The sequence below is a fragment of the Phoca vitulina genome, unplaced genomic scaffold (genome assembly GCF_004348235.1).
Source record: "Phoca vitulina isolate PV1807 unplaced genomic scaffold, GSC_HSeal_1.0 scaffold6, whole genome shotgun sequence".
Taxonomy (NCBI): Eukaryota; Metazoa; Chordata; class Mammalia; order Carnivora; family Phocidae; genus Phoca; species Phoca vitulina.
The window spans coordinates 20,120,461-20,147,595 of NW_022589709.1; the positions used below are offsets into that span (position 1 = coordinate 20,120,461).

General features: G+C 57.3%; 1 protein-coding gene and 1 long non-coding RNA gene across 3 annotated transcripts; one reads left to right on the forward strand and one right to left on the reverse strand.

Moving 5' to 3' along the window:
• Positions 1-1,807: 1,807 nt before the first annotated feature.
• GRK6 (G protein-coupled receptor kinase 6) lies at positions 1,808-19,252 on the forward strand. Of its 2 annotated transcripts, none has more exons than XM_032403828.1 (16): positions 1,808-2,036; positions 5,706-5,801; positions 6,971-7,083; positions 7,203-7,280; positions 7,629-7,729; positions 8,063-8,155; positions 8,260-8,323; positions 8,464-8,604; positions 8,893-9,083; positions 9,861-9,898; positions 9,996-10,085; positions 11,241-11,449; positions 11,540-11,677; positions 15,365-15,502; positions 15,585-15,719; positions 16,369-19,252. In XM_032403828.1, exons 1-16 carry the CDS (start codon positions 1,985-1,987, stop codon positions 16,438-16,440), a joined length of 1,749 nt encoding a protein of 582 aa, XP_032259719.1. In that variant the 5' UTR covers positions 1,808-1,984; the 3' UTR covers positions 16,441-19,252. The 2 variants fall into 2 exon arrangements, with proteins under 2 accessions (XP_032259719.1, XP_032259720.1); XM_032403829.1 differs by lacking the exon at positions 16,369-19,252 and adding an exon at positions 15,912-16,346.
• LOC116632163 lies at positions 11,888-25,637 on the reverse strand. Its single transcript, XR_004299345.1, has 3 exons — positions 21,964-25,637; positions 18,146-18,191; positions 11,888-12,079 (listed from the first exon to the last, which is right to left on the reverse strand). It is a non-coding gene; the product is annotated as an uncharacterized LOC116632163 (long non-coding RNA).
• Between the last annotated feature and the right edge of the window lie 1,498 nt (positions 25,638-27,135).

A 27,135-nucleotide genomic window follows, 5' to 3' on the forward strand; every position in this document is an offset into this window, starting at 1 on the left:
CCGCATTCTCTCAAATAAATAAATAAATAAATAAATAAATAAGTCTTTAAAAAAGAAAGAAAGAATGAACCAGAGCCTGGCATATGGTTAGGACTCAATCTACAGAAATTTGCAAAGAAACTTTCCCATATAGACACACTCCCCTTTCTCAGTAATTTCTACACATCTGCCCCAGTTCTCCCTGCACATCTGGGTGTCTTCCAACAACTTTGGACTAGAGCAGAAAGGCACCATCTTCTTGCCCTGGCTTCTGTCTTTGTACAGTTGGGGCATCGGTCTATGGGATGAGAAGTCGGAAGCCATCAAGTTCCTGCTCACAAATGTATGGATACCCACACACAACACCCCACTTCTCTCCAGCAGAGACTTGGGGCATAAATTTCAAGAGGTGGCAGAAGTGCCTGTTCAAAGACAAGTTTAGGGGATCAGAAGGGTACTCAGCCCACCATCCTTCACTCCTCCTCAGTTGGTGGCACCATTTTTCTCCCAGTTATTCAGGCTGTCACCATGGAACCTTTGTACAAATGGAAGCCACTCCTTCCTCCAGACTAGAGCTATCTGGCAGAACTTTCTGTGATGATGGAAATATTCTCTGTATTGTCCAATACGGTAGCCACACATGGCTATTGGGTCTCCTCAAATGTCACACCTTGAGACCATTCCCCCCTCACACTTTAGTATTTTGTCTTAATGCCTTAAAAGCACTTATCACTCTCTGAGACCATCCTGTTTGATTATTTATAGGACTAACCCTTACCACCCTTCTAGCATGTAGGCAGAGAGCTTGGCTGTCTTGCTGACACCACTCTATTCCCCAGCACCTGATTCAATGCCTGGCACAAAGCTAGTGCTCTGTATTTTTGGATGAATGAATGGATAGGGATCAGAGAAACCTGGTTGAATTCGGCTCTGCCTTACTCTTACTCGCTGAGTTTGGGCAAGCCTCCGTTTTCTGTTGTGTGAAGTGGGAGTGGAGGGAGTAGGATGTTGGCCTTGTTTTCTTCCGAGCTTCTGGCCTCTAGCCAGCCGCTGGACTTCTGGCACTTCTGTTCTCCACCTGTATAATGGGTTTGAGCTCACCCCAACGTCTCCGGTGGTAGCGCTGCCTTATAAGGCAGCAGAGCCGAGGGCGGGCGAGGCCGTGTGGGTGGAGAGAAATCACAACATCCGGCTGCGGGGGCAGGGCGGGGGCTGGAGGCCGCGGAGCCGCTGGGGAGGCCAACCACCTCCTCTGGACCTCTCCCCGCTTCCGATGTGCGCTCTCCAGAACGGGCCAAACCAAAGGAATACGGCTGAACACATGGCTCAAAATAGTTCGCAGCCGGCCCGCAGGAGACCCAAGACAGCAAGTGCATCCCCTACAAACCTTAGAAAAGCCAAGGCTGGTCAAAAGGACCCGGGCCACACCCCCATCTGATGGCCCAGTTAAAGTGCAGCGATGAAAATGACTGACGCTCCTTTTATCCAATTAAACATCCGCCCTCCAGGGCGTGACCCAGAGGACCCACCTCTGTTGTCCCAGCAGAGGGCTCGGCCCTAATTGGCAGTTCGCTATCCTACGAAGGCCCAGAAATTCGAACCTAGGGGCTGAACCCCACCTCAGACCAACCAGGAAGAGGTGACGTATTAAGTCCCGCCTCCCTGCTCCTTTGAGCGAATCTCTGGCTCGGAAGGCGGGGGTTAATGAAGAGGCTGCCTAATGGGAAGACGGCGCGGGGAGCGCCCGCCTTAGTTATTGGCCGCGTAAAGTAAACAGAGGGCAGGGCTGGGCGGGTCGGCGCCGGGGTGGCCCCCGGGAGGGGGCGGAGTGTGCGCGGCGGGCGGCGGCGGCCGGGGAGGCCCGGGAGGCCGCGGCGCGGTCACTGCGAGCCGAGCCGAGCCGAGCCGAGCCGAGCCGCGCCGCGCCGATCGCCATCCGGCCCCGGCTCCCGCGAGCGATCCCGGCCGGCGGCGCGGCCCGGCGGGCCCGGCGGCGCCGCAGCCCATGGAGCTCGAGAACATCGTAGCGAATACGGTGCTACTCAAGGCCCGGGAAGGTGAGGCGGCCAAGCAGGCGGCCGGGTGCGGGGAACACGGGCGCGCGGCCTCGGAGCTCGGCTGGGCGCCCCAGTCACCAGATCCCCTAGGGCAGCGCGCTCCGCGCCCCGCACCCCGCGTAGAGGCGAGCCCTTCCGGCCGGTAGTCCTCGGCACCTGCCCCGGGGTGTCGGGGCCCAGGAAGGGGCGGGGGTCAGGCCACCGCCCTCGCGGCGCGGGGGTGTGGGGGGTTGCGGTGAGGAAAAGAGAGAGGAAGGAAGAGGGAAGGGTGGGACCTGGGTCCTTGGAGAGCCTCTCTGAGGCCTCTCCCAGGTTATAGGTGAGAAGATGCCCCAAGAAAGGGTAGCCTATCCCACGTGCCTCAGGCCCAGACCCTGGCGCCCAGCCTGGATCCGCACAAAGTTGGTGCAGGATAAAGGTTTGGAGAATGAATGAGCGGAGCCACTGCGGTACCACAGCCCACCCGGTTCGGGGAAACTGCTGGTGACATACGTTGCTCCGTGCCTCAGGACACTGGGGACAGAGGCGAATCGGTCATGATTTTTGCCCTCGGGAAGCCCACGGTGTAGTGGGCTAAATGGGCACAGGAATTAAGTGGGAGCTGTGCTTTGAAGGAAGAGAGCATGTGGGGCTGGCAGGACAGTAAGTGCAAGGCCTGGCAGAGGGAGCAAGTCTGGTGAGTGTGTATTGAGCTCCTCGGGGCTCCCACCCCAAATGTTACAAGGCACCTGCTCTCTGAGGGTTCTGGGGGACACAGAGGACCAGACCTGGTCCTCACTGCCTTGTGGTCAGTCTGGCCCTCACCTGCCATTGTCCACCTCAGTAACATAATCACGGAACACTCATTCTGTGCCCTGTCCTGTCTAGGGTGCTGGGGACCAGCGGTGAACAAGACCCTTCTTTTTTGAACTCTAGGGCAGGGAGGTCATGACATGGTCATTTTCCACTCTTTGCTGGGCTTCCAGGCTCAGTCATCTGTTTCACTTTTCTGCTCCATTTTATAGGTGGGAAACAGGCTCAGACTAGGGACTAGCCCCCAAGTCATACAGTGAGACTGTGGTTGACCCAGGCCTAGGACACAGGATGCCCCCAATATAGTCTGTAGGCAGCCCAGAGGAGCCCTCAGATGGCACAGCATCTGGTACCCCCTGCCTGCCTAGTGTGTGTTGCCCCCTGGGAGGTGCTGCCTGGAAGTAGGCATGGCAGGCTGGGTCCTTAGTGCCCAGAGCCTTCCTTATCTCCTGTCCCTTATCAAGTCTCAGGGCTAGGCCTTCCTCCTAGCCTCTGGGGGCATCTGCCGATTCTGTTCTGCCTCGTCATCTAGCCAGCTAGGGAGGAGGGGTGGGGAGAGCCTGGCCAGGCCTCCCTCCCTAGGGCTGTAGCCCGTTCAGGCCTCAGGCCTGCTGAGAGCACTGCCTTGCCTGGCCAGAGAGTGTGGCACTTCCCGACAGGCTTCCTCAGGCCCTGGGTGAGGCGAAGCGGGGTATGGCCGGACCTGGACTGCTGCCTCCCCTGGAGAACCCCTTACCCAACCTGGTTCTGCCCCTCCCACCTGCATGCTTCTAGACAAGTCTCTTCTCTCTAAACTTTAGTAACCCTTTTTGTGGAATGGTTGGGGATGGGACATTAAAACTAAAAGAAATCCCTGTTGTCACAGAGTCCTAAACCCTGGCCCATAGACTGGCTGCATTGGAATCCCTTCATTAGCTGGCTGACAGCTTGGGGCCGGGCCTTTGCCACCTTCCCAAGGGATCTGAGGCCCTAAATGGTTTGGGAACGCTGGGATGGCCAGCATGGCGGGTTTGGGGTTGGAAAGGAGCATGGGTTGTGGTCCCAGGGAGCTGGGTTTGAATCCTGCCTCTGGCACCTCCAGGCTTTGTGATCTTGGACAAATTGATTCCTCGTTTCAAGGCCTCCGTTTTCTCATGAGGTTGTGCCTAGCGTGGCAGTGTTGCTGTGACGATGAAGTGGGGCAGTGCTGGGTGGGGGAGCCCTTGTTTAGTCCTCCTTCCTTGCCCAGGTACCCTGCCCTAAGCCAGGGAGGAGCCCCACCAACTCTGGTGGCAGTTCCAGGACAGGATATTTGCATGTGACTCTTGTTGCTGCCTTGATGTGGCTGGGAGGAGGGGGAGGAGGAAGTAACTGGTGGGGGGAGGCCAGCGGATGGAGGGTTGGGTGAGGGACCTGTGGGGGTGGGGGAGGAGTTCCCCTTCTGAGGAGGCCTTGCCCCGGCTTGGGGGTGGGGGTCTGTTGCTCATTCACAGTGGAGCAATGACTGTGGGGTACGCTGGGTGCAGGCCGCCGCAGGGCTGCTAGCAGGTTTCCCAATGGGTGTCCTGCAACATTTCCTCCTCCAGGCAGCTTAGGTCACAGAACCCAGGGAGGCACCCAGCTGTGTTCCCTCCCTGGAGCAGCCCCTTCCCCCATGCCACCTGCCTTCAGCCAGGCCAGATGGAAACAAGGCTGGCTAAACCGAGGGGAAACTGAGGCCAGGCAAGGGAAAGTGGCTGCCTGAGCTTGCCATGAGTTGTTGGAGCCCACCTCTTGCCCCAGCCCTGCAGAGTACTAGACACAGACTCTCCGAGTCATCCTGACAACACCTCTGGAGGTGGCTTTGGATCCAAAGTCCCTGTGAGGATATTGAGGTTCATAGAGGGCAAGGGATGGGCCTAAAGTGTGAATTGGAGATTCAGACCTATGTCTGTAGGGCTCTAAGACTCGGGCCCTTCCATTTTCCACCTCCTGGCCCATGGGCCACATCTGGCTAGCTCTCTAACATGTTTAATTCATTTGGCTGCAGTGGGTTTTTACAAAAAATACGAACCAGTATTTCATGTAACAGTCCAGATTCCCAGCTGAACACACTAAGCCTGCATTCCTGCCTGGCAACAACCAAGCGGCAGCCGCCCCTCTTGGAAGGGGTGTGCATGGCCCAGTTCACCACACTCCTCACCACTCCCTATTGTCTCCCATCTGGCCCACATTTACCATACCCATCTGGCTCTGTAGGCACCTGGGCTGCTACTCTGGTCTCAGCAGCTATAGATAGGGAGTCAGCTACGTAAAATGAGGCAGGTATTGGGGCCATGGAAGCCCTTGTGTACTGAAGTGGGCATCCCGAATGCCAGCCCTCTTGCCACCACGTTGTCCCGAGTCTCTGATAGCTGTGGTGTGGGGCCAGGTAATAGGGGTCTGAAGCCTTCCCAGGGACCCAGGCCGCCCTGTGCCTCTGGCATGTCTCAGTTTGTCCCACATGTCCTGGATTCTCTCCCTTCTGCACCTTGACTTACATAGTTCCCACCACTGTCATGTCCTCTGCTTTCTTCCCCTGGGAAACTCTTACCTGGTAGGAAGCAGCTAAGGCTTCCCAGAAGTGCCCCCTCCATACACACCACCCCAGTCCCCCACTCCCGGTCGCCCGTCCCTGTCCCTACCACCCCTCTTGGATCTTCCAGCCCAGGAGCCCCCCCCCCCGGCAGGAGGGCCCAGGGGACCATGTGTGTCCCAGAGCCCAGCGAGGGCATGCTGAAGCATGTGGAATGAAGACCTGAGGTGCCTCCTAAAGTGGGCTGTGCCTGGGCTGAGCCCAGAAGGCCTCTGGGTGCCCCGAGTGGTGAGGGAAGTGGGTGGCGGTGGGACTGGAGACCCAGTGCCCGTTTGCTCCCACAGGTGGTGGTGGGAATCGCAAAGGCAAAAGCAAGAAATGGCGACAGATGCTGCAGTTCCCCCACATCAGCCAGTGTGAAGAGCTGCGGCTCAGCCTCGGTGAGGCCTGGGTGGAGACTTGGGGGTGCTGGGGGAGCCTCCCCTGAGACCTCACCCTGGGGCAGGCAGGGCTGGGGGTTCTGGGGAGCAGGAAGATTGAGTCTGCACCACCCAACCCAGTTTCAGTTCCTGGGCTTGAGATGGGTGGAGAGCACAGTGTAAACAGGACAGCAGAGGTGGTTGGGGTAGGTGGATGGGGGGAGTAGGGCAGGGTCAGATTTGGGGCAGTCTGAGAGAAGCAGAAGAAAGGAGGGTCAGGCCTAGGGTTTGAGGGACAGAGGGCACAGTGGAGGCTGGAGCCAGCCCACAGGTGGACTGCATGAGGAGCCCCAAGCCCGTGCTTAGCACAGCCCAGCCTGGAGCGGGGTGAGTGGTGGGGGCAGCAAAACCTGGACCAAAAGGGCCAGGAGCCCAGTTCCTGCTTATCTTGGCTGAGGCCCCAGGTCTGCGCAGCCCCCAAGGTTGCCTAGGCCCCTCTGACAGCCTGCACGTGGGCAAGGAGTATACCATGGCTGCTTCCACCGCCTGGGAAGGAGGCCTAGCCTCGAGCTCGCCGGAAGCCACAGCTTCCTCCTGCACTTTCGCCAGGCAGGCAGCAGGTTTGGGCCTAGCCTGGGCCGGGCCGGAACCTCACAAACCACACCCAGGCCCAGCGCTGTGACGTATGTAGGTGGTGTCAACGAGGAGATAGCAGGGGGAGGTGAGGGCCTAGCTCCAGAGCCAAACTCCTGGCTGTGTGACCTTGAGCTAATTACTTGGCTTCTCTGGGCCTCAGAGTCCCAGGCTATGATGGAAATAAGAGTAATGTCGGGGCGCCTGGGTGGCTCGGTCGGTTAAGTGTCTGCCTTCGGCTCAGGTCATGACCCCAGGGTCCTGGGATGGAGCCCCACATCGGGCTCCCTGCTCAGTGGGGAGCCTGCTTCTCCCTCTGCCTGCCGCTCCCCCTGCTGTGCTCCCTCTCTGGCAAATAAGTAAATAAAATCTTAAAAAAAAAGGAAAAAGGTAATGCCCCCCTCAGTGTTGTGGTGAGGGTTCTGCAGGAGCTAATGGCTTCCATACCACAGGGCTGGAAGCTGCTGTTGGGGCCCAGGGCCTGGCGGTGTGGACAGGAGGGCCCTGCCGGCAGGCTCCAGGTCTGGGAACCCAGTAGCTCCCACCCCTGCTTGCAGAGCGTGACTACCACAGCCTGTGTGAGCGGCAGCCCATTGGGCGCCTGTTGTTCCGAGAGTTTTGCGCGACGAGGCCCGAGCTGACCCGCTGCATTGCCTTCCTGGATGGAGTGGTGAGTGCGGCCCAGGCCAGCCCCGAGGGTGGGCAGAGGCCCCCAGGTCAAGTGTGCTCCATCTCCCCACACCTGCCGTTCTGCCCAGACCCCGAGCTTCTCTGCCTCCCACCCTGCAGGCTGAGTATGAAGTGACCCCTGATGAGAAGCGGAAGGCCTGTGGGCGGCGGCTAATGCAGAATTTTCTGAGCCACACGGTGAGCGAGCAGTGATGGAGGGATGACAGCAGTGGGCAGAGCTCAGTGATGGGGAGAGGAATGACCACAGCCTGGGCAGAGAGTGCCCTGGAGCTGCTCCAGGTTCGCCAGGCAGACTGCGGGCAGGGAGCCCAGGAGGGTGGGCCAGGCAGGGCGGCCTCCAGCGGCTCTGCTTCACCCTGCCTCAAGGGTCGCAGTGGACCTGAGTTCAGCAACTAGGCAGGCTGGCGCACCACTAGCCTACAGCTGCTCCTAGCACGGGCTTAAGATACCGGCCGTCTCTGCCCTGGGAGGGGGCAGCTGGCCAAGGGAGCCCCCTGCACTGACCTCTTTATTGCCTGTCCCTAGGGTCCTGACCTCATCCCTGAGGTCCCCCGGCAGCTGGTGACTAATTGCTCCCAGCGGCTGGAGCAGGGGCCGTGCAAAGACCTCTTCCAGGAGCTCACCCGGTAAGCCTCTCCCTGCCCACAGGCCTGGGATTGTGTCCCGAGGACGGGGCTTCTTTGGGCCCGGAAGGCTGTGAACAGCTCAGCAGCTGGTGAGGGAGCTCAGCCTCTCACCCGGGCCTTGCACGTGCTGTGTGAGCTTGGGCAGGTGGCCTTCCCTCTCTGTAGCATCTTCAGCTTCTGCATGGGTGCATGTCTCCCGCCTAGTCAGGTTAGCAAGAGGGTTGGCCGATGATGCTGCCTTTCAGACTGAGTGTGCACATAACGGGGTCTGGCCCAACAAGCCGAGAACCTGGAGGGTCAGGGGCTGACCCGTGGGCTGGGCCCTCTCAACAGGCTGACCCACGAGTACCTGAGCATGGCTCCTTTTGCCGACTACCTCGACAGCATCTACTTCAACCGTTTCCTACAGTGGAAGTGGCTGGAAAGGTGAGCTCCTTGAAGGCTGGGCCACAGTAGGCCAAGTTGCTAGGACTGTCATGGCCTTGGGCCCCTGCTCAGCCTATGTTTGCTCTGAAATCCCTTGCCCACAGGCAGCCAGTGACCAAAAACACCTTCAGGCAGTACCGAGTCCTGGGAAAAGGTGGCTTTGGTGAGGTAAGCAGCCAGGCCAGAGCCCCTGATGGAGTGGGGAGGTGGGGTACCATGGGCCCTGGACTGCTAGCCCCCCTCCCCGAACTCCTGTAGCCGCAGGAAGGGCACAGCTAGTCCCTATTTGCCCTCTACCTTGGCTACAGGTGTGTGCCTGCCAGGTGCGGGCAACAGGCAAGATGTACGCTTGCAAGAAGCTGGAGAAGAAGCGGATCAAGAAGCGGAAAGGGGAGGCCATGGCACTCAATGAGAAGCAGATCCTGGAGAAAGTGAACAGTAGGTTTGTAGTAAGTACAGACAGGAGACCCCTCCCTTCCCCCTGGCCACACACTTGCCCTGCCCTCCCCACTCACCAGCTAGGTCTCTTGCTGCCCTGCCCCGTCCCCTCCAGGCACCGCCTTCCCGCTCTCGGAGATGCCTGGGAAGGGCGGGTTTGGGGTGTTGACACCAGGCCTGGGGAGCAGGCTGGGCCCCAAGGAGTGGCACTGAGAAGGATTTTTTGGGCGGCTGGTGCCAACCTTGCCACCGGGTGGCCCCCGGCCCCTGCTTGAGGGCTCGGGTCCCCTCGGCCACAGGTGAGCTTGGCTTATGCCTATGAGACCAAGGACGCACTGTGCCTGGTGCTGACGCTGATGAACGGAGGCGACCTCAAGTTCCACATCTACCACATGGGCCAGGCCGGCTTCCCCGAGGCGCGGGCTGTCTTCTATGCCGCGGAGATCTGCTGCGGCCTGGAGGACCTGCACCGGGAGCGCATCGTGTACAGGTGCCGGGCCTGGGCCTCCCCGCGGGGGGCTGCAGCGGGGCACGGGTGGAGGCTGCCGGAGGACGTTGGTGTGCCGGGGCTGCCACGGCATGCAGAAGCTGGTTTGAGCCCTGCCACACTTGCCCATGCCTGGTACACTTGAGAACCTCTGGGTCTGGCTCGCTCACATGAATGCTGGTGTCGTCACCCCTCTCTGTGTGACCCTGGGCCAGTCGGCTCCCTGCTCCCTACGCTCTTTCCTTTTCTGGGAAGCAGAGACTATAATTCCTGCCTTGCAGGTGGTTTTAGGGACCAAATGAGATAATGCAGTAAAGTGCACAGAGCCCGGCATGGGGGGCTTGGCAGTGGACAGCTCTGCCTGTTGTTATTGGCAGGGATTTCATTTGAACCTCACAACAGCCCCATGGAGGGACAGATGAGTTGCCCCATTTGACAGGAAAGGTAGAGTCAGCCGCCAGAGTCGGGGGGAGGGTGGGACCCCCTCAATACTAGTGGTGAGCAAGGCTACTGGCGCTGTCTCCCCATGGGGGAGCTGCTCTCCACTTGCCTAGGGACTCCCAGGAAGGGTCCTGGCTGGACAGATCCTTGGGCTGCTCCCTCAAGTCAGGGCTGCTGTGGGCGAGGGCCGGGCCGTCTCTCAGCCTGGCAATAAACGGCTCCCGCACCTTGCTGCACATTCCATCCCGGGAGACAAGTGAGCCAGGAGGTGGTGGCGTCCCATCTGGCTCCTCTGCAAACTGAACAACGTCTGACCCTGCCCTTCTCTCCTCCCCACAGGGACCTGAAGCCAGAGAACATCCTACTGGATGACCACGGTGGGTGGGGGGGGCCACAGAGGTGGGGTGCCGTGGAGTAGGGCAGGGTCTGGCCCACCTGCTTAGTGGGCCCCCCTGCTTCCCCACCCACTTTCAGGTCACATCCGAATCTCCGACCTGGGGCTGGCTGTGCACGTGCCAGAGGGCCAGACCATCAAGGGTCGTGTGGGCACTGTGGGCTACATGGGTGAGTCTCCCTCCACCCTGACCCCCTTGCTGTCCTGGGCTGGGCCCCACCACTTCTGTCTGGGAGCCTTCTGTGTCTCGGGGAGTAGAAAAAGCTGATGTCCCTCTTTTATAAATTAGGACCGAGACTCAGCCAGGGCCCCACACACCTGAGAATACTCATTCATGCACCAAATACTTACTGAGCTCCTGCTATTAGCTGGGCTTGCAGGTGGCTACCAGAGAAGGATGAGAAGGGGCTGATTTGGGGTCTCGGTCCTGCCCTCGCCTGAACTGCCCAGGTTCTGAGAGGGAGTGCCCACCCACAGTGCCAAGATGTGCCCCATATTTCCCTTGGGAACCGTGTGATACAGCAGACAGAGTCCCAGTTACAGGGCCCACCTCTTGTTTGTGGTGTGTCCTTGGCCACATACTGCTGCTCCCAGCCTCACTTTGCCCCACTGGAAAGCGGTCGTACTGGCTCCCAAAGTTGCCTTGAAGATGCGAAGAGGTAGGAGAGGCAGCAATCCCCGTGTGCCCAGCCTGGTAGGGCTAGGTACGCAGCAGATGAGTCTCTTCTTTCTATATTAAATCCAGAGATTGCAAACTGGTAACCACACAGGCCTGATGTGGCCTCCATTTGTGTTTAAATCAAATTGTTTTTAAAACACTTGGAATGGGTTGCCAACATTTGATAGGCCAGACAGCATCACATTAAAAACACGGATTTCTGACTTCTTTTTTTTTTTTTTTAATTTTTTTTTTAAGATTTTATTTATTTGCTAGAGAGAGAGAGAGGGAGTGACAGTACAAGCAGGGGGAGTGGCAGGCAGAGGGAGAAGCAGGCTCCCCGCCGAGCAAGGAGCCCGATGTGGGACTTGATCCCAGGACCCTGGGATCATGACCTGAGCCGAAGGCAGACGCTTAACCGACTGAGCCACCCAGGCGTCCCTCTGACTTCTCTTGAAAAGTCAGCAGACCCGGTCCCCTGCAGGGCCACATCGGCTCCCTTTGATGGGGGCATGTGCTGTCCCACGCACTGAAGTCCCTGCCAGGCTGAGGGGGGTGCCTGCCGGCATCAGCTAATGCCCCACCTGATGTGTGTTGGGCCTTCCCGGGGCCCAGGGCTTGGTTCCTGCCTCCCGGCCCGCCCTCACTCCTGTTCCACCCTGCCCAGCTCCGGAGGTGGTGAAGAACGAACGGTACACATTCAGCCCAGACTGGTGGGCACTGGGCTGCCTCCTATACGAGATGATCGCAGGCCAGTCCCCCTTCCAGCAGAGGAAAAAGAAAATCAAGCGAGAGGAGGTGGAGCGGTTGGTAAAGGAGGTGCCTGAGGAGTACTCGGAGCGCTTTTCCCCGCAGGCCCGCTCGCTCTGCTCCCAGGTATGGCGGCCATCAGGAGGCTGACCGGCCAGGCCGGGGGGCAGCGGGCACCTCTCCCGCGCCACCCTGACCGCCCCTGCCCTGCTGCAGCTCCTGTGCAAGGACCCTGCTGAGCGCCTGGGGTGTCGTGGAGGTGGTGCCCGTGAGGTGAAGGAACACCCCCTCTTCAAGAAGCTGAACTTCAAGCGGCTGGGAGCCGGCATGCTGGAGCCGCCCTTCAAGCCCGATGTGAGTGCCTTCCACTTCTGCAGAGGGCCGGCCGAGCCGGGGCGGGCACGGGGGGCGCGGGGGGCTCAGGGCTCCTGGAGGCGTGGTCAGCACACCTTCAGTGCAAGTGTCAGCAAACCCACCTCCAAGGGCTTGGCCGACAGAACATAATTCACTGGGCTCACACAGATGAAAAGCCTCAGGATAGATCTCGCCTTGGCATCCCTGGATCTGGGGCTCTGTTGCAGGAACTCTCTCTTCCTCTCCCTCACCGCCGTACCGGCCAGTGTGCGGTCTTCGCTCCCTGGCCGCTCTCCCTAGGGTATGGCCGTGGTGGACCCAGTGTTTCAGGTCCACATCCTACCAGCTCAGCCAGCCCAGGAGACCCAGTGTACCTCTTGCCCAATCATTTCAAAAGAAGTCCTGAAAGGAAAAGAAAAGGAAAAAAAAGTCCTAAGGCTAGTGCTGATTGCCACTGATTGTTCGGAGGCCCCTCAGCAGCCACACTTGGATCACTTGCCCACCCGAACCACTGCCGGTGGGGGAGGTCAGTTTCCTAAAGGAAAACCAACATGCCATTGCCAGCAGGGGTAAGGGGCTGAAGATTGGCTCCTCCTTGTAGAGTCTCACCCATTTCCTGAGCATCCCAGTGGGTCAGGCGTTCTGTGGGCAGAGACATCCTCGAGTCCTCATATTCCAAGTGGCAGAAGCCAGCTAAAACTTATGTCCAGGGCGCCTGGGTGGCTCAGTTGGTTAAGCGACTGCCTTCGGCTCAGGTCATGATCCTGGAGTCCCTGGATCGAGTCCCGCATCGGGCTCCCTGCTCGGCAGGAAGTCTGCTTCTCCCTCTGACCCTCCCCCCTCTCATGTACTCGCTCTCTCATTCTCTCTCTCTCAAATAAAAATAAATAAAATCTTTAAAAAAAAAAAAAAAAAAAAAAAAACTTATGTCCAACATGGAGCTTATTGGTTCATTTGGGCAGATGGTCCTAGTGTCGGGCCCATGTCAGGGTTTCACGCAATGTTGCCAGAGCTTCATCTCTTGGCTCTGCTTCAGCCTGTTAATTGTCCTCCCTCTGAATTCAGGCTTCTGTGTGTGAAGTCACAGGGAAGGTTGTGAGTGGCCAAGATGAAGTTATGTGCTTGTCCCCCTCCCATGTGTAAGAGGACTGGGTCCTGGCATTGACAGTTCACCAGCAGGCCAGACTGATGGCTGTCAGCCACACAGTGACTGTTTATTGGCTCAACAAATATCTGAGTGCCCATAAGTGCCAGACCTCGGAGAGAAAGAGGTCAACAGGACCCAGTCCTGCCTTCCTGTTGTAGTGGGGAGCATGGCGAAGGAAAGCACTAAGAGAAAAAGCATGTCAGGTAATGTGAAAAAAATAAATCCAGCTAAGAGGGAGTTAAGGAATGATGGGGGGGTGGGAGTATTTTTAGACAGGGTGGTTTCTGAGGACCTGACGGTTAAACAGAAGCCTAAAATACGTGAAAGAGAGAGCCATGCTGAGTTTTGGGGTGAGAGCATTCCAGGGAGAAGGAGAAACCTCGAGTGATCAGCGAGGAGGCCAGTGTGGCCCGAGCGAGCATGGGCTGGGAGAGGCGCAGGGTTTTATTCTCAGTGTGACAGGGGGCCTTTGGGGAATGTTGAGCAGGCCTGTGAGGTGTAGGGGCAGTGCTAGAGGGGGTGAGTAGAAGCGGGAGGCCAGCTAGGGAGCCGCTGCTTAGGAAGGATTGTGCCTTGTAGGCCTCACCAGCACCCTGGGGTGTGGGCCTTGCTGTGAGTGATTGAACTGAGAGCAGCCTGCCTCGGGGCTGACCCCCCCATCAAGTTTACCCCTGCTTCCAGTGCACATCATCTCATTTAACCTTGAAATCATCCCACTGCCCCTGAGTCTTCAAAGATAAAAAATCAGTGCCCCGGAATTTAACTTTTTTAAAAATTATTTTTATTTATTTTTTATTTTTTTATTTTTAAGATTTTATTTATTTATTTGACAGAGAGACAGTGAGAGAGGGAACACAAGCAGGGGGAGAGGAAGAGGGAGAAGCAGGCTTCCCGCTGAGCAGGGAGCCTGATGTGGGGCTCGATCCCAGGACCCTGGGATCATGACCTGAGCCAAAGGCAGACGCTTAAGGACTGAGCTACCCAGGCGCCCTGGAATTTTTTTTAGATGCAATAGATGAGAAGCAAGTTTGATGCTGATATCATTTTTAGTAGCTTTATTGAGATATATTGCACATACCATATAATTCACTCATTTAAAGTGTGTAACTAAATGGCTTTTGGCATATTCAGAGTTGTGCAATCATCACCATAATCAATTTTAGAACATTCACATCACTCCTTTCCACCCACCCAACAAAAACCCCATGTCCATTAGCATTCGTTCCCCATTCTCCTCTCCCTGCGGCCCTGGCCATCACTAATCTACTGTCTCTGTATATTTGCCTGTTCTGGACATTTCATGCAAATAGTGTTATACAATATGTGGTCCTTTGTGACTGGCTTCTTTCACTTAGTGGAATGTTTTCAAGGCTCATCAATATTGTAGCCTGTACTTTGTTCTTTTTTTTTTAAAATATTTTGTTTATTTGAGAGAGAGAGCACATGTGTGGTGGGGAGGGACAGAGGGAGAGGGAGAAGCAGACACCCCCCTGAGCAGGGAGCCTGATGTGGGGCTCGATCCCAGGACCCTGGGATCATGAGCTGAGCCAAAGGCAGACACTTAACTGACTGAGCCACCCAGGTGCCCTACTTTGTTCCTTTTTTATTATTGAATAATATTCCATTGTGTGAATACACCACATTTTGTTTATCAGTTGATGCACATGGGAGTTGTTTCCACTTTGGGCTATTATGAATAATTCTTCTAGTATGAACATTGACATGCAAGTTTTGGTGGGGACATATGTTTTCCTTTCTCTTGGATATATACCTAGGAGTGGAATTGCTGGCTAATATGATAACGCTACATTTAACCTTTTGGGGAAATGCCAGATTGTTTTCCAAAGCAGCTGCACCATTTTACATTACGATGTTGTTTTAATTGAGATCCTTAATAGTAGGATTTAGAAAACAATGGAGATGAAAAAGACAGTGGCCTTCTGGAGTGAGGTGGGCTCCCAGGAGGGGCCCTGGGGGTGTGGGGAGTTGGGAGGACCGTTCTAATCCTCTGGTTGGCCATGAAGCTTGAGGGGATGGAGCAGGCCATTGGACATCCTGGGACAGAGGACCTTTCAGCTCCAGGCCCTGCATGGGGATGCTCAGCTGAAAGGACCAGCTAAGATTCTGCCATGCGTGCAGTGGTACCCCAAGACTGCCATGTGCGGGTGGAGGGGGTGCCTGTCACTGATTCCGCAGGGCACTGCGGGGGCCGGTTGGCTGCAGCAGGTCAGCTACCATGGACCGGGAAAGGCATGGCCTTTATGCAGCCTCATCAGTCAGGATCAATGAGGGGTAGTGATCCCCAGTTTACAGAGGGGGAATGACCTCAAAGAGAAGGGACTGCTGTGCTTAGGAAGTGCCTGGGGTACCTAGTTTCTGACTCCAAATCAGAGAGCTGCAAGGGTTGGGGCCCAACCAGGCCAAGGCTGGAGTGATTTTCAGGGCTGAGCTGCCTGCATGCGTGTAGGTGGGCCGGCGTGCGTGTGTGCCTGCTTGGGAGTCTGTTGCTCCTGGCTGACTGCCGTTTCCGTCCCCACCAGCCCCAGGCCATTTACTGCAAGGATGTTCTGGACATCGAACAGTTTTCCACCGTCAAGGGTGTGGAGCTGGAGCCCACTGACCAGGACTTCTACCTGAAGTTTGCCACGGGCAGCGTGCCCATCCCCTGGCAGAATGAGGTAAGGAGCTGCCCGGCTGGTGGGCCGGGCTCCAGAGGAGCAGCCCCGGAGCCGGCTCTCACGGCTGTCTGTGCTTGGGCAGATGGTGGAGACCGAGTGCTTCCAGGAGCTGAATGTCTTTGGGCTGGATGGCTCGGTTCCCCCGGACCTGGACTGGAAGGGTCAGCCACCTGCACCCCCCAAGAAGGGACTGCTGCAGAGACTCTTCAGCCGCCAGGTAACCCCCAGCAGGGTCCCTGCTTGGCCCCTCGCCTGGCTCCAGGGGACGGTGGGCGGGAGGCAGAGCTGGTGCCTGCGTGTGCTGGGAGTGGGCGTCTTCCAGCCATGCCACGTGTGCCCAGGGTCTCTGGCCTCATTCCCGCCTGTCCCCTACCCCTGGCTGGGCTCACGGCCTCTTTTCTCTTTCCAGAGGTGAGCAGTGTGGGCTCCCCGTGGGTTGGCCTTGCTGCCCGGCCTCGGGGAGCCACGGGCAGCCCTTCCATGGCAGAGGCGAGATGTGGGCGAAAGAAGTCTGGTGCCCGCTCCCCCCCCCCAACTACTTCGTTCCCTGCACCCTGGCACCTTCAAGCTGCTAGCCTTGCTTAGCCATCTGTCTCCCCATGCTCTGCCTCCACCATCTCCAGGGGAGAGGGTCTGGACAGGGCCTTGCTCTGGCAGAGCCCGAGATCCACCTGGACCCTCTCACTTCCGCCTGCTGCCAGTAGACTCTGCGCTGAGGCCCACACACGTCTGGGCCCCTGGTGGGGAGCCCCCAGCCCCGAGCGTAGCTCCAGGCAGCTCCTGGCAGGGCTGGCCTGGCTGGTGGCACTAGTGGCTAATGGCCCTCGCTCTGCCTCTCTCCCTCCGTGTCTTCCCCATCTCTCCAGGATTGCTGTGGGAACTGCAGCGACAGTGAGGAAGAGCTCCCCACCCGCCTCGAGCTCCCCACCCGCCTCTAGCCCCCAGCCTGAGGCCCCCACCGGTGGTTGGCGGTAGCAGCTACTCCGAGCGCTGTTTACAGTTTTGCACAGTGGTCTTCCCCATTGCCCACGCAAGTTGTGGCCTGGGGAACACAGCCGGAGCTGTCCCCGGTGTCCTCTGCCCCTCAGCCCCTGGTCTGGCTGAGTTCGGGCAAGGCCTGGGCTGTCCCTGGGACAAAGGTGCGTCCCTTCAGCTCTTGTCTGTGGAGCTCGGGGCTTTCTGTATTTATGTATTTGTACGAATGTATATATCAACCAGAGCGTTCTTAAGACCCACCCTGGAGCTGGCAGAGGGGCCACTGCCAAACTCAAGGCTCCTTGGGCCCAGCTTGGACAGGCCGAGACTGGGCCAGGCAAGGCCCCTGAGCCCCCAGCACTGTGCTCGCCACCGCCGACCTCCGAGTGAGACTCATGCCTGCCTCTGCTGCCTCGGGCTCAGGCCACCACCTCTGGGGTCCAATGCTGTCCCTTCTCAGCACTTGTCAAAGCTGGATCTGGGGCCTCTGTATCCCCTAGGCCTGTGCCAAAGTGTGACCAGAGATTGGGCTGACCCTGGGACCCATCAGTCCACTGCCCAGGTTGTCCCAGATGGGTCTGCCTCTGCCTTCCAGCTCCCAGGGCGCCTCGTCCCTCATGCTGGGCCCTGTCCTGAAGACACCTCTTGCAGAAACGCCCCAGCCCAGGCCTTGGGAAGGGGGGAGGAGGTTGTCCCTGGCCAACTCTCAAACATTCCAGACTCCCCTCTTAACAATAGACACATGTGCCCAGCAATAATTCATCCCTCCCTGTGTGTGCCTGTGGGGTGTGTATGTGAGCGTGTGCGTGTGCGTGGAGGGGGTAGGCTGAGATGTGTGTGTGCCTGCGCCCCAGGCCCCAGTTCTGGTCTTTCCCAGATTGTGATGGCCATCCTGGTCCCAGTGTTAGGATAGCATGGGATTACAGGGCCCTGGTTTTTCCGTATTTAAAGCCAATTTTTATTACTCATTTTGTCCAATGTAAGCTGCCACGTGTCTCTGAGTGAATACAGTCGAGCACAAACCTGGCCAGCCGCCCTGCCTGCCTCTTTCTTGCTCCTGGTGTTCCAGGGGTCTTTCTGCTTCCCTCGCCCTGCTGGAAGTGGGAAGGGATCAGAGGTGGGCCTGGTGGGGGCTGCCCTTCCCACATGCCCTGGACATCCCCCACCCCCACCCCCATGGCTGATCTTGGAGTAGCCTCTCCAGGCAGCCAGGCCTCAGTGGCCTTTGGGCTCATCCAGTGGGTTTCTCAGCTTCCTAAATGGGAAGAGGCCTGAGGGAAGAAGCCTTGGGTCCCCACTAGGGTACGAGTCTGGCTCTCCCTGTACTGGGGAGGCAGGTTTAGCTGGAAGGGTCCCCTCCAAGGCCAGGGTGGTCTGGTAACCAGTTGTGGGCTTGGAGCAGCCTGGGGAGCAAGATGGAAGCTGCTGTTAGAAACATCTGCCAACTCTGTCTTACCTGGACACCTGTTGTGTGCTTAGCCCAGGGCCAGTGAATTAAGGCCATCCCTTGGCCCTGGAAGCAGGCAGTGTGCCTGGGCAGAGGTGAGACAGTGGTGATGCTGGGAGTTAGGCTGTGGCAAGGGTGGGTGGGGACCAGCCATGGGGACATTAGGGTTCTCTGAGAAGTTGAGCCAGGTCTTTTTTTTTTTTTTTTTAAAGGAGACTTACCCGTCTGGGGACAGAGGGATTGGGGGAGCATTCCATAGCATTCCACCTATGCAAAGAAGGAGACGACAGTCTGTTGACAAGTCTGTCCCAGACTTCATAAACCTGTTGCCACACCATAGTCTCCCAGTGCCCCCAGCCCTCCAGGGATGCTCTGTAACCACAGTAAGGGTTTGTTCCTTGCCTCTGGGCCAGGCACCAGTGCCACGGGCCACATGAGCTTTGCAATTGGACAGTTCTGGGTTCGAGTCTCAGCCAGGCCACTTTTCAAGCTGGCTTTGCATAGGCCCTTCCCTTGTCTAGAAAGATGGGTGTGATACCCATCACCTCACAGGGCAGCTATGAGAATCCGAGAAAGCAGCTGGTCACCTCCTTTTGCCCCTTTGTGACTGACAGGACTCTTGCTGATTAGGGGAGTGGGTGCTGGGTGCCAGGCTGACAGCTATCTCAAGGGCATCCAGAAGGTTCTAAGCACTGACTTACTAGAAGGGGCCTCTCTGGTGGTGGCCCAGCTCTTGATGGTATGTGGAGCATGTGCTGCTGCTTCCAGTAACTTGAGGGAAAGGTCTTCGAGCTGGTGAGTGGCTGTTGCATGGTGGCAAGGAAGCGAGCTGAAGATGAAGCTGGATCCTAGCCATGATGGGTGATGTTGGGGCCTGAGGTGCATTTGCCCTTCTGTTTTGGTGGGAGGGCAGTTAGGTATCAGTTGGCTGAAGCCCAGCCCTGAGCAGGTGTACAAGGGTGAGTGGGTACCAATTGGACCAGTAGGTCCCTGGAGCATTCTGCCTGTGGGTGGGTCAAGACCTCCCACCAAGCTTCCCCCTTGGGCTAGGTAGGCACCCAGGGAACTTGTTGGCTACAGTTCAGCTTCCTTTAAAACTCTTAGCACAGTGAGTCCAGCTCTGTGGTGGGAGCTGGGGACCCAGATGGAGACAAGGACCCCACCAGTTTGGAGCTCAGTCTGGTAGGGAGACAGAAATGGGAACAGTTAAGACCCAGTGTGATCGGCACTGTGGCAGAGATGATTCTAGAGCTGGTGGGGCTGGGGGTCAACACCAAGCAGGGAGGCCTCTTGGCCACAAAAGTCTCAGAATTGGAGCCCTCCAGGGTAACAGAACCAGATGTACCTGGGTGGAGGAGCCAGATGGATGATCCAGGGCCTCTAGGGCTTAGGATGGCTTAGGGTGGGAGGGGTTGGTGATGGGTGGGTGAAGGAAGTGACTGGAGCCAAAGCCTGTGAGCGCCATGCAGGGCTTTGAAAGCCATGTTAAGGATGCGGGGCCTCATCTAGAAGGCAGGGGCATCCCTAAAGGATTTCAGCTGGTTGTATTGGCTCTGCCTAGTATGTACAAAAAGCACCCCATGTTTACTTTGGGGAACCTTCTGTCTCAGTCCATGTGATTTTGATGGGGCCGGTTTGCACCCCCTGCATACATATACACCTAGAGTGTGTGACCCAGGTGAGGCTGTTAGAGATCTTTGGTTGCAAGTGACAGAACTGTCCTCCAACTAAGTGTTAAAAGGATATGGGGGAACATGATAGGAAGAACCAGGACTGGGGTACCTCCAGGGTCTTAGTCACAAACCCCATTCTCATCAGGGTATGATCCCCAGGAGCAAGATGCAACAGCCATGTCTGTGTCCGCATCATTAAGCCTGACTGCAAACCCAAGGAGCCCAAAAGGCCCAGCTGGAAATCTGCCCATGGATGCACTGGGGGAGCAGGGCACTTGGGTTCAAAGGCCCAGCATGATGGCACCCATGGCGTGCAGTGAGTCCCCCTGATGAAGTAGGGTGCTTGTACCCAAAGAAAAGGAAATGGATACTGGGTGGCTGAACATATATCCCCTCCCCAGGCATGAAACTGGATTGGTTCACCAATGGACACTAAGCCAAAATGAGTCCAAAAAGAGTCTTTTGGGGGACTTGCTAGAACTATTGGGAAAGAATTGAGGTTCTGGGGTTGGGTGGCAGTATATAAGCCTAGAGTCGTGGGGGTCATCCTTGCCACCACCTGGGAATTTTCAAGAATGATGCAAACAGAAGAAGGCAGAGTGGAGAGAACATATCATACCTGATACCATTGTTGGGAGACCTGGAACCAATTGTAATCACAGATAAAATCTACATCTGGACTTCCTTGTTACATGAGTCAAACACCTTTGGGCTCAAGCCTATTTATTTTGGGGTTCTGTCACTTGCAAATCAAAATGTCCCAGCTGATACGGTGGTGGAGGGTGTTTTTGGAAGATCACCGTAAGTGTGATAGACAAGTTGGACTGGAAACAGAGAACCCAATTGAGACTGATGAACAGCCAGGTTCAGACTCAGCCTAGACAGTGGGGCCCTTACTAGGCCTCACCTCTATTCCCTGGGGATGAGCAGGGTCCATGAAGACCGGGGCTATGGGTCCAGCACTGAGTTCTTCCTGTGCCATTTCTTAGTAGACATGGGGTGATGTATGCTCACTGGGGACGCACTGAGAGGGGCCGTGAGTTGGGAGGGGGCCATGTATTGGTGAGTTGTAACAACACTGGGGTGCCTGCCTGCTCCAACCCTTGCCCACCGCATGTGTGCAGTGCCCCCTAGGATGTGGCCGGGGCGTGGACGTGTGTGTATGTGTCTTTTCCGGGTTGAACTATGTGTGTGTGTGTGTGTCAGGGTCCTTGACCTCAGCTGCTTGGCTTGAGCATCCTGTGTGCTCGCCCGATTGTGTACACCCCGTCTGCCTGCGTGCGCCCGGTTGCGGACAGCCTGTTGCCAGGAGCTGTGCGGCGTGGCGCGTGCATTCCCTGTGCAGGGTGAGCCCGGCGCCCCGCGTGCGAGTCTCCGCGCGGCAGGTGGGTGCCAGGTCCTCCGCCTTCGGCTCCCAGGACAGCCTCCTCGGCGGCGAGTGGCTGGGGGTGGGGGCCCTCTGCCGGCTGCCGCGCGCGCGCGCACGCCGAGCTGGTACGCGCCGTGTACGCGCCCGTGCGCGCGCCCCACGGCTCCAGCCCGGCGCTCGCAGCCGCCTTCGCTGCCACAGTCAGCTCCCCGGTGCCGCCGCCGCCTCCCCCAGGCCGGGGGCTCTGTCCGCGGGGCCCGCGCCACTCGCCCCGAGCCAGGAGGACGAGCTCGAGGAGGATGCCTGGGCCCGTGAGTACCGCGGCGGCGGCGGGCCGGGCGGGCCCGGAGCGCGGGAGGAAGATGATCCTGGGCTGAGCCCCTCCCCGCGGGCAGCTCCGCGCTCTGGCCCCGGGTCGCCGCCCCGGACCCCCCGCCCCGGCCAGCCCCTCCCCCAGCCCACTCCGGAGGGAGGAGGGAGGGAGAGAGAGGGAGGGCGTCAGTGAGCGAGGGAGCCAAAGCCGGGCGCGAGCCGCCACCGGTTCGCTTGGAAACGGTTGCCACAGCAACGGGGTTGCGCTCCCCGGCAACGCGGCTGCGGGGCGGCGACGCCCCCTCCCACCCCTCCCCCACTCCGAGCAGCCTAGGGGCGCAGGGGGAGAGAGGGTGCGGGGACTCCCCCTCGAGCGGTGGGGGTAACTTCGCCAGTCTGGGTGTGCCTGCCTCCACAGCTCGTCGAAGATGGGGGTGGGGGGGGTGAGCGGCCCCGTGGGCACGAGCTGGCTCCCACGTGGCTGCAGTCGTCGCAGCAGGGCTCCTGGGGTGGCTGCAAACGTGGGGGCGGCCCAGCCCTTGGGCCTGCCGCGGGAGGAGGAGGCTTGGAGGCTGGGTCCGGCGTCTGCACTCCAACACCACCCCCCACCACCACCGCCACTACCACCTCTCGCCAGGGAAATGGCCTGACCCGAGTTGGGTGCCACAGAGGCGATGTTCCTTACCAGGGGAGAAGAAAGAAGCTCACATCCCTCCTCCTCATGGCCAGGGCATGTGCCAAACCGCGGCTAGGGCCTGTTGTGGGTTTCTCCTCCGCGTTCCAAGCCACCATTCTCCCGGGAGTGGTGGGAGCAGAGTGGGCAGGAGCAGAGGAAAGGACATTGCTGAGCCAGGGAAGCTGAAGCTCAGGCCAAATGGGAGCGCCCCGGCCCATTGTCTGGATCACAAGTGTCCCTTTCTTGTCTGAGCACAAAGCCCAGACTGTGCTGGGTGGCATGCAGGTTGGCTGGCAGGCAGGCCAGCGCCACATGGAGATGCTCTGTCCTCCAGGGGAGCTCCTCTGGGAGGAGAGTGGCCGCTGAGTCAGAGGAAATGACCTCTGGCTCCTCTCCCAACCTCCCCCAGCCGGCAGCGGCAGGGTGCTGGGGAGAGAAATGGTCCTGCTGCCAGCTGTCCCAGACCTGACTCAGCAGACGCCAGCCTCCAATCACAGACCTTGGACTCAACATCCCAGTGACCACAACTACCCTTGGGTTTCCTCTCCCATCCAGGAAGGTGTCCTGGGCACCAGGGATGACCATCACCCCAGGCATTTGAGGCCTTGGTGTAAGATGCCCTTAGATAGGTGGTGCCCGGAGCCAGTCTTGAGTCCCCCTCCTGCAGGCAGGAGTGCCTTTGGAATTATTCACAGGCTCCTTTCATTCTGTCCCTGTTCTGTGCGAGACCTGTGTTGAGTGTTCTGCGTCCATTATCCCCTAAGCCTTTCAACGGTTGTACAAGGTAAGTTTATTATCCCCATTTTAGAGATGAAGACTCCCAAGGCTCAGGGAGGTAAAGTGATTTCCCCAAGGTCACACGATCAGTAAGCGGTGGAGCTAGGTTTCCAGTGACGGTTTCTCAGCAGGCACAGCTGCTCTGCCTGCCACACACCATCTCTTGCGACCCAGGCAGAAAAGAACTGGAGGGCCTTCTAGAGGAGCATTCTTAACTTTCTTTCATAGTCTTCCGGTGAGGCAATTCCCCAGGTCTTTCAAGCCGTAGTACACCTTTCCGTCTTCCAGCAAAATCAGCTAGATTCTTGCTCTCAGATGCTCTCTGGGACTGTGATGCTGCTGGACGGGCTCCCTGCCTCCATTTTCTCTCTCTGGGTGAACCTGAGCAATGAGGGCTACCTCAGTTACCTGGGAACCCCCCAAGCCCCTAGTTTTTGGTTTGGGGGCTCTGTGGCCTGACCAGCTTGCAGCCTTCGCTGTGGTCGAATTCAGCAAAGATGGGTCTGTGTAGTGCTGGCTGTTGTGGGTGCTCACTCTAGCTCAGGGGCTGGAAACCCAAATGCCTCTAGGGCCCAGGGAGCAACGGAATGAGTGAGGTGGGCCAGGGAGCTACTCAGTGACAGTCTGTGTCACTACGTGAGAATGTGGACTTGGAATGACCAGGTAATTTTCAAGATGAGCCAAGAATCCCGACTTTTATGTAAAATCTCCTGGGCTTTAAATTTGGGAACTAATCAGAATATTTTTAAAAAATTGATTGTGGGCCAACAAAACATGCCCATGAACTGTGTCCAGCCTGAGAGTCACAAGGCCATGACCTCCGGTCCGTGGTAAAGTGATGGCAGTTTGTGCTGGGCCACTCCCAGGCTTGTGTAGATGTAGCGCCATGGGCTGGTTCCCATATCTGAGCCTCTCGAGGCTGCAGAGTGCTGGCGGTTGGCTTGTCACGTGCGGCTGGGTACACCGGTCTTGAAGTATTTTCACTCCATCAGTTTTGCTCCTCCCTTGGCAGTGCTAGGCCGATCGCATCATCCCTGTCTTACGAGCAAAGAAACTTCAGCTCAGGCATGGGCACAGCTGGGATGGGGCCACACAGCCTGATCAAGGCAGAAGCAGGATTTAAACCCTGGGCTCTCCCTTCAGTGCTCTGTGTGTTACACCACGCTGCCTCTCGGAGAGGCCCCCGAGGTGTGGCCAACTCCCTTGGAAGGACAGATAGGAATACAGTAGACACTGAGCCCCATAGGGCCTCTCTGCCTACAAGCTCTCTTGAGACCCCAGTCCCTGTTGTCCTGTTCGCAGTTTCCAAGCTCCGGGTTCCTGGGCCAGTGCCAGGGTGGGGTCACAGAGGCGCTACCTGTAGGCAAGCGCGCCAGGCCAGTACCTTGGCCTAGCTGGAAATGAGACTCTGGTCAGCTCTATGCCTGGCCGACTGGCGGCAGCCCTCTCTGGCCTCAGTTCATGTGTCTTGGTGTGGGAGGAGTGTAAAGTTGTTACCAGGGCCTGCCTGAAATGCCCTTCCTGCCAGGACAGTGGGCTTTGCAGTCACCTGGGCATCACAACCACCTGCCTGTGTGGGCCTGAACTGCCCCAGCTCCTTCTCTGGACAGGGGGGCTGGCAGGAGCCACCTGCTGGGTGTCACTGAGAGACTGAATGTGAAGAGGCCAGCAGTGGGCCTGGCATAAACTGGGCATGCAGGACAGGGTAGCAGTAACTTCTCCCACCCCATCCTCACTCTGTACGCCACATTTCCCCTCCCTCTGCTGTCCCCTGGTCTGAGTCCCTGTCCCTTCACTTGACCAGCAGCTCTGGCCTTATATCCAGGGAACCTTATGACCTGGAGCCCCTGCTGTCTGCGGTTCCCTCTGTCCAGTGCAGAGCCCCTGACATATGCCTCCATTTCCTTTTATTCACATGGATGTATGGATCCTCATCTCGTTTGTAAACCACCCTGTGAGGGCCAAGAGCTGGGTGATGGCTTCTCTCTCAGTGACTTTTTGGTGAATGGCTGACATTTCCTAGGAGTGAGTGGGATGCAGACCCAGCTCTAGAGGTGTTCCCTGTCCTACGGCTAAAAGACCAAACGGGGAAGTGGGCAGCTCCAGTTACCCAACAAGTGGTTTTGGAGCTGCTGCATGCCAGATGACAAGACAGATGCAACCTCTGGAGGTGCACACAGACAGCCAGAGCACACTGTCCTATCCCTGGGCTTCCCATCCAAGCCTGGGCAGTGAGGCGGCCTGGAGCTGACTTGTCCAGCAAAGTGACAGTGAGGCCATGAAGCTGAGTAGTAAGTGTGGGGGCAAGAGCTTTGAGGCTGTGTTGCAGGCCCCTCAGGGGAAGAAAGCAGGACTCTCAGCAGCTAGGACGGGAACACGGGCTGGTTGCAGAGGGAAGGGCACTGAGAGGTGAGGCTGAAGAGGCCTTGGCAGGAACTCATCCCAGAAGCCATGATCTAGGTCAGTTCTCAAAGTGTGCTCTCTAGACCACAACATCAGTATCTGCTGGGAATTTGTTAGAAATGCAAACTCTCGGGTCCAACCCCAGACCTACTGAAGCAAACACTGGGAGCAGAGCCCAGCACTCTGTTTTAACGAGCCCTCCCTGTGGCTCTGCTGCTCATTCAAGGTTGAGAGGCACCCATCCAGACTGTCTGAAAGAGCCGGGCTGCCTCCTGAAATGGTGGGGAGTTGCTAGAGCGTTCAGGCAGGAGAGGGCCTGGGGGAAATGGGCAATGTGGAAAGTGGGTAGGCTGGGCAGGGGCACAGCATGGAAGGAGAGCAGTGGCAAGCATGGCAATAGGGGCCCAGGTGAGAGATGATGGTGGCTTGGCCAAGGCGGTGGCAGGGGGACCAAAGGAAGTAGACAGATGAAGGCACAGTGCACTGAGGGTAAAAAGAACAGGATTTACTTTTTTTTTTTTAGATTTTATTTATTTGACAGAGAGAGAGAGACTACAAGCTGGGGCAGTGGCAGGCAGAGGGAGAGGGAGAAGTGGGCTCCCCGCTAAGCAGGGAGCCCGATGTGGGGCTTGATCCCAGGACCCTGGGATCATGACCTGGGCCGAAGGCAAACGCTTAATCGTCTGAGCCACCCAGGCACCTGTACTTTTTTTTTTTTTTTTAAAGATTTTATTTATTTTAGAGAGAGAGCGTGAGCAGGGGGAGGGGCAGAGGGAAAGAGGGAATCTCAAGCAGACTCCACACTGAGCTCAGAGCCTGACGCAGGGCTCGATCTCATGACCCTGAGATCATGACCTGAACCGAAATCGAGAGTTGGATGCCTAACCGACTGAGCCACCCAGGCGCCCTGTAAAAAGAACAGGATTTAGTGGATGGAGTGAATGGTGGGCCCTTTACTGAGATAAAGGATCCAATAGATCTTTGGGGTCTAAGACTGGAGTGCTGGGGTTCATCATGCAGAGGAGCAATGTGGTAGGTGCCCCCAGCAGTGTGCCAGGCCCCAGAATAAGAAATCTGTGTGACCTTGGGGGACCACTGAATCCCTGTGAGCCAAGTGCTCTCATCTGTCAAATGTGAGGAATGCTAACGTAGTTTATAGGATGCCTGAGAATGATTTGTGATGTCCAGCCCTCAGGCAGAGTGCCTTAAGGATACACACATCTCGGCGTCCCCAGCTCAGAAGCCACCATCAGCAGCACTAATGTTGTTGGGCATCTCCAAATCCTTTGCATGAACTAGCTCAGTTTTCACCATGGTCACTGACAAGGAAACTGGCATCATAGGGCTTAAGATATTCACCTCCTGGGGTCTCGTTTTTTGTCCTCCTGCTATACTCCCAGTGAGTGCATGGCCTAAGAAAACCATACAAAGCAATACACTCACAAATTCTACAAATAAATCAAGATGGAATCCTAAAAAATGTTCAGATAACCTGCAAGAAGGTAAGAAAAGAGAATGAAGAAACAAATCATAAAATGGTAGACTTAAGGAGGAGTCCATGTGGGGGCACCAGCCCTAGCACACAGTTGGAACTGGACAGGTGCAGCATTTGCCCTGGACAGTCTGGAGGGGATGGGGAAGCTGTATGGCTGCAGGCAGGGTCTGTACGGAAGGGCTCCTCAGACAGGCAGGAGCATGCAAAGAAGCATGGAGGAAGCTTAGAGAAGCCTGGCCTGTCAGGAAGAGCATCTGGGAAGGTCTGAATGACTCTCTTGACATTTATGTATCGAGCACCTACTGTGGATTAGATGAGATGTACTGAGCAACTCCTGTGGGCTAGACAAAGGCAGGAGGGAGGCCTCAGGCAGGATCCATGCTCTCTGGGCCTGCCAGAGCACCACTGAGTGAAGGAGCAGCCCAGGACGGAGTGTTTAGCATCAAACCCTTGCCCACTCAAACTGGGTATTGGCACCAGTGTGACATCAGAGAGCCTTCCTCTCG

Bases quoted from the DNA above. Each gene is read 5' to 3' on its own strand.
- GRK6 (XM_032403828.1), top strand. From the start codon at position 1,985: ATGGAGCTCGAGAACATCGTAGCGAATACGGTGCTACTCAAGGCCCGG. The intron at 11,450-11,539 runs GTATGGCGGCCA...GCCCTGCTGCAG, and splicing joins CCCGCTCGCTCTGCTCCCAG to CTCCTGTGCAAGGACCCTGC. The intron at 15,503-15,584 runs GTAAGGAGCTGC...GTGCTTGGGCAG, and splicing joins CCATCCCCTGGCAGAATGAG to ATGGTGGAGACCGAGTGCTT.